Source organism: Fundulus heteroclitus, chromosome 7 (assembly GCF_011125445.2).
Source record: "Fundulus heteroclitus isolate FHET01 chromosome 7, MU-UCD_Fhet_4.1, whole genome shotgun sequence".
Classification (NCBI taxonomy): Eukaryota; Metazoa; Chordata; class Actinopteri; order Cyprinodontiformes; family Fundulidae; genus Fundulus; species Fundulus heteroclitus.
The window spans coordinates 36,549,873-36,560,371 of NC_046367.1; the positions used below are offsets into that span (position 1 = coordinate 36,549,873).

Below are 10,499 nucleotides of genomic sequence, written 5' to 3' on the forward strand. Positions count from 1 at the left end.
GAAAACATTGTATAACCTTTAATTTATACACTGAAATATAAACATTTTATATATAAACATATTAAATATAAACATATTTTAGTCCTTATGTCGGCAGATTTGTCTTGTATAAGATTAGATTTAAAGTTTTGAGTATGGTGCTGAATTTTTAGACTAAGAGGGATTTTTTAGTGTGTGAGGTTAATACTGCGCCATTCATCTTACAACAAGTGTTGTAAGATGAATGGCACAGGAAGGGTGTGTCTGCATTTTATCTCTTTGGTTTTCTTATTATATTTATTCATGTGATTTTTATTTTATTCATATAATTTATATAGTTATAATTTAGTTGTAATCGAATTATAAATATACGTTGATTGAAAAGGATGTCTGAAACGTGTTGGCCACCTCAGCTACTTTTCCTTTATCGTCTGACAGGCGTGGGCCAGTATTAAACCTCCAATGTATGATAAGCTTAGTGTGATTCATAAGAATACCACTTTTTCACACCACCTATACAAATGTATTTTAAATGAAAATATATAATGTAACCTAAATGCTTTTATTTAAAAAGAAAAGCAAACTGGCAATACATGTATATATTTTTCAAAATTGAAACTCTTTTTATGTTTATTATTGAGAGAATATTGCATCATTTCCTATCAAAAACAAACACCTTTGTTGGATAAGAGAGATTTTGTATTTTTAAAGCATAGGACTCACAAAAGAGGATGGAGAAATTTCAACGTCACTTTGTTGCAAATAAAGCGAGAAGATGAGAAATATTCTATATTTTAAATCCGGATATTCGGAGTGGACAGGAACACAAATCTCAAATCTAAATGTATAGTTTCCATAAAGAATTTTTTTATTCTCCTTACTCCTTATTCTCCTGTGTTATTTTTCAGTTGATGAAAGAAGCACAAAAGCTAAAGATGATGATGCCTTTATAAAACATGAGAATGTGTGTAAAACATGTAACAGCAAGGGTTAAATCTGATTTTCTTTTTTTTTTTTTAAAGAAAGCACTTCACCGCCTATAGGTTCCAGAATTTTGGAACTGACTTAGTTTTTCATAAACCTTTCCAATTATAAATAAGATCATTATCTAATCTGTGGTGTGGGTGTGATTTAGGCCTTTTCTGTGGATAGGTGTACAGTTGAGATTTACCAGAGCCCATGGCCTGTGAATGATCAATTCCCCTGCTGCTCATCACTTCCTTTGCAGAGATGTTCAGCAGAGTGACAAAAGCTGAAAGCTTCTTCTTTAATTCAGTGAGATTTATTCTAGCACTGCATCCTGTTTGCTGTCTGTTTGATTTGTGATCAAAGAGTTGCTTTTGATCACCATCTGATCTCTGATCAAACACCTGCATCATGATCAAACACGCCTGTCAGAAACAGGAAGCAGTTTACAGTTTGGGCACACTGCTCCCTTTAATTATTGTCAGACCTTCACCTTTGCAAAGTATGGTTTGAATTCTTTTAATCCAACTACAAATGGTTGAAAGTTCTCCACAGCAGAGGTGGCACAGCAGCTCGATCCTGCCTTCCAAATGGATATCTGAGTCAGAAGAGGCTGTCAAAGAGCAGATCTTTTTAGTATCTTCTCTGTGGCTGAGCTAATCAGGTTTAAATTCTGTGGTAAAATTGTTTACTACCATATACCACCAGTGGCATAACGTCTTGATGTGAAGGCTGATTTAAACGAATGTGTGCACATAATACTGAGTCAAAACACAAACAGCAAACAGACACACAACCAAGCAGGCTTTGTAGGAAATTGATTACCTTCTTGTTGGCGTCCATCTTTTCAAGGCAAAATAATATATTATCAAGGATTCCCATTCATCTTGAGAAGCCGTCTGATCATTTGCTGGAAACCTCTCATAATAAATGAAAGAATCATGGCAGAAGATTGTGGCAGCTGAGCTCCCGGACATGGACTGTGCGTATGCCGAGTCTAAATACACACAAACAAACAAACACAGAGAGACTCAAGCTGTCACATTCACAACCTGGAGCTGGAGCAACCCTCCACCCTTCATCCCATCCTGATGAACAGAATCTGCTATAATGATGTGCAATAATTGTAGCCTCTACCTGAACACTGCCTACACTCCATAAAGTCCATGTACATGTGTGATGTTTTCTGTGTTGTTTCAATCTAAGGTGGTGTTATTTATGTTTTTGTTATTTTTACATCATTACTACAGTTGCACGCCACCAAAATTTTGTTTTGTTGTACAGTGAAAAGGCAGTTGCTCTGGATGCTATACCAGCGGAGGTATGGAAGTATCTTGGAGAGACAACAGCGGAGCTTTTGACTAGGCTGTTCAACGAGCTCTGAGAGACTGAGAAGTTGCCTGAAACATGGAGGAGAAATGTGTTGGTACCAATTTTCAAAAACATGGGAGATGTGCAGAGCTGTGGCAACTACAGAGGAACTACAGAGGAAAGAAGTGGATGACCCATTCAATGAAGCTGTAGGACAGAGTACATTGACGTCGGAGGTGAGTATCTGTGAGCAGCAGTATGTTGTTTTTTTTTTGTAGATCTAGAGAAAGCACACGCCAGGGTGTCAAAACAGTAGGTGTGGGATTGAATGTGGAATCTGCAATAGCAGAGAAGCATGTTAGAGGAGTGTCGGACAAGTATGAGAAATTCAGGACAGTGGTGAGGTGTGACAGAGGAGTTCAAGGTTGGAAGAGGAATCTCTGTGGACTGTAATGTTTGCAGATGACATTGTGATCTGCAGTGAGAGCAGGAAAGAGGCGGAGGAAAATCTAGAAAGATGGATGTTTGCCCTGGAGTAGAGAGGAGTAAAGGTTAGCCATAGCGAGACAAAAATACCTGTGTGTGAATGAGAGGGAGCCAAATGGAGCAGAGGTAAATAATGTGGAAGATTTACGGTCAACAGTCCAGAGTAACGGTGGGTTTGGAAGAGGAATGAAGTAATGTGTAGAAGCAGATTATAACTGGAGGAGAAAAGTGTCAGGTGTGTTGTATGATAAGAGTATCAGCGAGAATGAAAGGAGAAAGACGGTGGTGAGACCAGCGATGTCGTATGACTTGGAGACAGTGGCACAGAGGAAGAGAATGGAGGCAAAGCTGGAGGTAGCAGAGATGAAGAAGTTGAGGTTTTCTTTGGGAGTGACGAGGATGGACTGGATCAGGAATGAGTACATCAGAGGGACAGCTCATGACACTTTTAAAGTAGCTATTATTAAACCTTTACTTAAGAAACCATCTCTTGACCAAGATGACTTAATAAATTACAGATCTATATCTAATCTTCTTTTCCTAAAAGAAGATTAGATATAGGTCTAAAACTCTTGAGTAGAAGAAGAGTAGTTGCTAATCAACTATGTAAACATTTACAAAATAATGACCTATTTGAAGAGTTTCAGTCAGGCTTCAGAGCTCATCATAGCACTGAAACAGCTCTGGTGAAGGTCACTAATGATATTCTCATGGCGTGATCTGTACTTGTCCTGTTAGATCTCAGTGCTACATCTGATACAGTTGATCATAATATTCTCTTAGAAAGGCTTGAACATACTGTAGGGATTAAGGGAAAAGCATTATGCCCGTTTAAATCTTATCTGTCTGACAGATTCCAGTTTGTTCATGTTAATAATAAATCTTCAAACTCTATAGGGTCACTTGTTGAAGGTAGAAATAATATGATTATATGTTACCTTTCTAAAAAAGATTACACCAATCCAAACACTGAATGTCCATGAATATCTATTTTTATTTCAGGTTGACCAGTCATTGTCCCCATAACAATTTCCCATCATCATTCAGACATCAGTGAAAGTCTTCCAGGGCCTGACGTTGTACCTTCCACTTTTCAGCCTCATTTACTTACTGATTAAATGGAAAAATAATATCATCTTGTCAGTGTCTTTTGAAAAATCTTTGCTTGAGGGGGATGGTGAGGAGTATTTTTAAAAACGGAAAATACAAAGATGATTCTTTATTCTTTTCCATCATAGAAACTAAATAAGAAAACGGCAGGACACATACCGACCCTCATGAATGTTAGTCATCTTCGCATTAAAAGTCAACTCCACACTTTTACTGAACCACATACTCCATCTGTCTGGTTTTCTAGGTTCCCAACATTCAAGCTGAAACACAACCAAATATTATATGAATCTTAAATAGCAAAACTGCAGAAATCAGGACAAACTACAGCAACTTGTAAAGTTTCTGTAACCATCCAGAAACAATATTTTCTTAAAGGGCTTAGTGTAATTGCAGGGGTCCATGGCAGAAATTGACTGAAAAAATTACCAATTTTGAGAGGTTAATGATACTCTGATTCATTGCGACGCACATATTTATTCATTCCATTCGCCAGTGTTGGTTTAAAGGAGGTTAGAGGAAAATAGCCCTCATTTAATTAGAACCTGTGATCCAAATTAACCCGCCTGAGTGAGGACTACAGCACTTTGACCTACTCAGGCCTGTTAAATCTATGAATGGCAGCTGATACCGAAGAACAACGCCCCTAATCAGTGAGCCGGTGGTTGGCTTTCCTATTGGCCAGCCGGGCTGTCAATCAACGCCTGCTCGGCTGTTTCGTTAAAGTGAAGGATTTACGCATAGTGACTAATCTTGGTAGATGCTTACAGACGCACCGGGTCTGTGTCGCAGCGTTTTCCAGCCGAAACGCAACGAACGCATCAGTTGGACTATTTTTATTTTATTTTTTCACTTCTCGGGGGAGATTTGCTCCTATCTCTACCAACGCCGGCTGGTAAATAAACGTCTATAGATGGAGTTTTGGTCGCTGTCGTGACTGCTGTTCGCCACCTCTCACTCTGCGGAAGATTCTGCCGCAGCATCCAAACCACGGCAGCTCTCCCCTGCGCAAACATGGGCACCGTCCTCTCCATATCTCCTGCCTCCAAGAAGGCATCTGTAATGGACACTGAGGCTGCGGCAGATGGATTAAAAAACGACAAGAGCCTCAAGCGGCACTCAATGTTCGTGTCTCTGTCCTGGAAGAAGCTGGTGGCCAATTCGGCCAAGAAGAGCGCAAAGAAAGTCAACCCGAACCCGCTGCCGTCCATCCAGGGGGCCCACCTCAACAGCGAGAACAACAGGAAGACGCACCAAGCCGAGGAGAAGAAGCCAAAGGCGCCCATCCCAGTCCCGGTCCCCACGGTCCCCACGCAGAACAACGACAGCATGGTCCAGAACGGGAGGCTGTCCACGGTTCAGAAACAACCCAGCAACATATCTCTGCTGTCGCCCAGACGGATTGTTATTCAGGCATCAACCGGGGAGCTGCTTCGCTGTTTGGGGGATTACTTGTGCCGCAGGTGTTACAAACTGAAAGAGTTAAACGGTGGCGACGTGGTCCTCTGGTTCCGAAACATCGACCGGACTCTTCTGATCCAGGGCTGGCAGGACATCGGCTTCATCACGCCAGCCAACGTGGTGTTTGTGTACCTGCTGTGCCAGGACGCCATCACGGAGAGCGTGAGCAGCGCGGCCGAGCTGCAGGGCACCTTCCAGACCTGCCTCTACCTTGCATACTCCTACATGGGCAACGAGATCTCCTACCCGCTCAAGCCCTTCATCATCGAGTCCAACAAGGACGTTTTCTGGGAGACGTCCCTTCGCATCATCGACCGGCTGAGCTCCAAGATGCTCCAGCTGAACGCGGACCCGCACTTTTTTACCGAGGTCTTCCAGGACCTGAAGAACCAGCGAGACGCCAGCGAGTCCAGCTTGGACCGTTGACCTGGGGCTATGGAAGGCCAAAAGTGCCAGAATTTAAAAAATAATAATAATCATATACACATCACAAACATACACATATATGTATAAAGACCAAGAGGTGGGGGGGCCAGTGCCAGTTTTGGTACTCTATCCACAAATTTATTTTAGGCTTTCAAATTTACATAGATCAATACTTAAGTAAACTACAGCTTCAAGATTTTTAGGGCTTGTTTGTATGAAAAATTTACTTTCCCTCACAATTATTATTTTCAAAAAGGTTTCTTAGAGATATCATTTTTAGAGTTGTCTTTATCCATACAGAAAAAAAAAACATCCCAAATGTTGTGGTAACTATACCAGGACTGTATAAATGGTGATTCAACTTAGTAACTAAAATACACCAAAAAATTGAGGGGAAGTGGAGCATGTGTTTGAATCCTTTTTAAATAGCTGAGTGTTATATGCACAATACTTCAACAAATTCAAACACTCACTGTCATATGGAGTTATTAGTGCTCTTGGAAATTATAAAACACATTGTTTGCAAAAACCTTTATCCATAAAAACCTCCATTTGAAACAATCTATTTTGGGACCTCCAAATCCTCTGGGTCCCTGGTGGTTATTTTCTTAAAGTCCCAAATAGGTTCTAACAATATGGTCTTCACATTAAAACTTGATTTTTCAAGTTGTTACAATATGTTTTTTGTTTAAACAATATATCAGGAATTTGCCGTTTGTTATGTAATTACCAAAAACCTTTCACATTTTTATATTTTTAAAATATTGCTAGAAATTAGGAAAAAATTGCAAATTTCCAAGAGTAAGAACAAATGTTGTTAGAAAAGCAAAAGTTTTCATGTTTTGGTGTAATGCAGCTCTTTTCTGCTTTTGGCAACTGTTTGCTTCTATAAAGAGCAAACAGATGTAACTCTTGTTACATCTAATAAATGCAATGAGTTACCAAAAATGTTGTTTTGGCAATTTTGAAACTATTTAATCAAATAATTAAATCTAGAAAAAAGTATAACATTTGAATCAAAGACATACACAATTATACAGGTGTTTATTTATTTAATTGTGTTGCCATATATCCTGTTTACATTATTCGACAATTGGCTGTAGTACGGAAAATACAAAATAAATGAATACATTCTCAAATAATTATTTGTGAATTTCACAGGCAACATATTACAGTTTTCATTCATGATTAACATATTTATTAATTTGTATGTTTAATCACTGGCACATTTTTATCCCCCTATGTTTTATTTATTTAATTGTAGTTTTATTTAACCAACTGGATGTACAAATATTTATCTGACATAATATTTATTTTTTTGATTTTGGCACTTTTGATTCTTGACGGGTGAACTGAGCTGCACACCGGCGTATTTTTAAAGATGAATGTAAAAAAAGGTGACTGCAAAATGTTTACTGCAGTGCTGATGGCTTCTCGTGTCTGGGCTCATGATGTTACACAACTTCAATATGGTCTTTAGGTTCTACTGTAAGGAGTTTAAAACATGCATGCTGGTTGTACTTTGTCTCTTATTTTGTCGTGTCCTAGAAATCAACTTTATTGTTAAATGCTCCGTTCTAAGAGACTCTCAGTTCCCCAATTTGTACAAAATTAGCCTATATTCTGAGTAACTGAGTGAATGTTGTGTGGCGAGGTCCAAGCCTGTGCCAGAATAGATCTTTCAGTCAAATCAGGGCGCTGAGCTGTCCAAGGTGCTGACCTGTTCAGCCGTTTTTTTTTTTTGTTGTTTTTTTTGTTTGTCTTCTTTTCTCCCAACTGAACCGAGCATGGCTTATGAGTGCCACAGTCAGCCCAGAACACTTTGAGCACATAAGCCTAAGCCTTGTAAGTAAGTAAGTAGAGGTAGTCTATTGTGCTTTTTTAGCATCTCAGTCAGCTGACAGATAAGCTGTTGAACATGGAACAGATACAGAATGTATCTGAAAGGGCAAATCACACTGAACAGTGATTGTAAATATTCCTCTTTGAGCATCAGCAGTTTCATCTAGGCATGGGCCGGTATGAGGTCCTTCTGGTATAATAACTTGAAAATAATGTATTACAGTTCAAGCAAAATTATATAACCTAACTGCTTCTATTTTAAAACATAGAGGCAGCCATTCTTCCCTCTACCGCTAAAGTATTAAAGAATTTAGTTTACAAACAGTTATATCAATGTTATATATGACCTTTATTTGCCGTTATGTTGATTATGACCAAATAAATGGAAAAAAGACATGTTATGTTTAGCAGTCTTGAAGTGCGTATAGAAAAGAACATTATATAATTTTGCTATTTCCCTCTTTCTAGAGGAACTAAAAATAGCATGCCGATATTCTCTTTTATTAGTCAGGCTATCTGCTCAGATGGCCAACCTACCATCAGCTGCTTAACAGACATGCTACTGTAGCTTGTCAGTTGTATTTTTACATTAGAGTTAATCCAAAAAAAAAAAAATTATTTGTGTTTCATACAAAGGAAAAGTGTTGCAACTTTTTTGAGCCAGCAAACCAGCAATGAGCAGCAACAGGTAGGAGACAGGGTATCAATACAACTGGAAAAAACTGATCACTTTGGCATTTTCTCTGATATCTCATTGAAAGTACTTTAAATCATAAAACTTTGGCAGTTTTGAAACAGTGGCTTTTTCTGACCTCTAGATACCACTAACCAGCCCATGCCTGGTGTTAACCAATGCTTTCTATCAACAAAGTTTGTCTCAATGTTTAAAAAAAAATCATCTGCTGGGGAAAAAAAAGTTCATTCTATGCTATTTTAATATCTGTTGGTATAAGGTTGTTTTTAGATTCTCTGTGTGACAAAAATCACCAGAAATGTCACAACAAGATCTTGTTTTTGTAATTCATACTTCATTCCCTTATATTGTAACTGTACAACAAAATATTGTTGGCTTAAGCTGAACAATAGATGTACTGCTTTTAGTTTAACTGAAGACTGAGTGGAATGTAGTTTTTTGTTTATTTTTCATTTGCTTTGTTTTAAATCTTGTGCCAAGTGGAAAATGGCCTGAAACATTCTGGTTTACATGTAAATATCCCATCTCTTCAACATGTTTTTAATGCCAGTTTTGATGATGGTTGAGGTTAGTTTGAGCATCACTGAAACAAACACAGGCTTATAAACAACTTATATTTATACTCTGTTCTGCAAATGTGAGCCTCAGTTTGTTGACTTCAGATTAGTTTATTCAGAATTACTCAAAGTACAATTATTTAATGTGAGAAAACTGTCACAAATATAAAGATTATCTCCCATTTGCGCATGTGTTACAGTAGTATTTATAAACTAAACACAATCCAACTTGGACTCTGAACCCAAACATGGTCCACCTATGGTTAACCTGAAAGACAATTATTATATTTTATGAATTGTTTGCTTGGAAAGTAAATAACAATGCTGCTATTTTGCACAGATGTGGACAAATTTCATGTTTTGCACAGCGATGAGGACGTACATGTGTTTCCTTGCAGGGACTGGAACGCTTTGCCATTAAGTTTGCATTCATCGGCACCAGCTCTCGCTTTAGGATGATCCGCTGTGAATGAAATCTTTTGTACGGTCCATCGTTTTCCCTAAATGTCATGTGGAAATTGATATTTAGGTGTTTTTTGTCTGTGCTGTTACTCCACATATGCATTCACTCTTGTGTGTGTTAATAAAAGGTCATAACAGTACTTGTTTGAGGTGACCATAGTAAAATAAATTCAAATTTATGCAGGATCTCCTGTCTCTCTTGAATTATTTTGTTCTGTGTATTACCCAAAACGTTATGTAACCAATCCTGAATTGTGCACAAATGCTTTCACTCTGCATATTTAAACAATTCAGGAAAGAAGTATGTGTGCATACTCCTTGGGGATGGAAATCATATAAATTTTAGTTGAGGGGTTATTTTTTTGAGACAGAATAATGCAACATTTGTTTAGAATGTTTTTGACAACAAAAATTAGGTGCAAAACTTCAGCTTTTTGTGGATTTTCTCTCATTTACATAGGGTAACAATTATACTTACATATAGGCTCAAATATGTGCATAATCCTCCACTAATATTGAGTTGAAGTTCTTTGATCAAGCTGCACCTAGAACACTCAGTTTTTGAAACCATCAGCAAGCTTCTGTCATAATTCTGAGTTAATATTTGGATGGTTGTCTTAACAGAAAGTCTAGTTTGGATGTGCCTGATATCATTGTTCTTTCGCTGCACCTATTTGTTTTCGGAATTCGGCCATCAGGCTGTTTATTTGAGGTGAATTTGAAGGCCTTGGAGGTAGGTTTCCCTAATTATGCATCCACTTCGTACAGTAAAGCAACTCATGCAGTGGCAGCAAAACAGTGTTGTCATAACTATGCTTAACAGTTAATACAGGGTTCATTCATTTGAAAGCTTTACCTTGATTCCTCCTAAAATAATTTTTGTTTTTGTGGCCTATGAGCTCAATTTTGTCCCAATTGGACCGTAAAACTTTTCTCCAGAAGACATTTGTCTCGCCCATGGGATTAGCTGTGAATCATAGTTCAGCTTGAAGTTGCTCTAGAATCATGAACTCCTTTCTACAGCAGCACCCTTCAATGAGTGTCCCAACACTTTCCTGTCAAAGATAGACTTGAGTTTCACTTTAGTGCTTCTTTTTCTGTTCTTGAACAATCTGACAGTTTTCTTGTTATCTGAGGGTGACAGTTTCAGACCATTGGAACTTGGATATAACTGGATGTCAGAAATAGGTCCCGGAAGTCACATT

At 38.2% G+C, this 10,499-nt stretch overlaps 1 protein-coding gene across 1 annotated transcript; it reads left to right on the plus strand.

Annotated features, from left to right (window-relative positions):
* Positions 1–4,710: 4,710 nt before the first annotated feature.
* Positions 4,711–9,480, plus strand: LOC105936235 (cyclin-dependent kinase 5 activator 1; the record flags this gene model as incomplete). The annotated part of the gene is given in 1 exon segment (XM_036139572.1): positions 4,711–9,480. A coding segment is annotated over 1 exon segment (873 nt). The 3' UTR covers positions 5,740–9,480.
* Between the last annotated feature and the right edge of the window lie 1,019 nt (positions 9,481–10,499).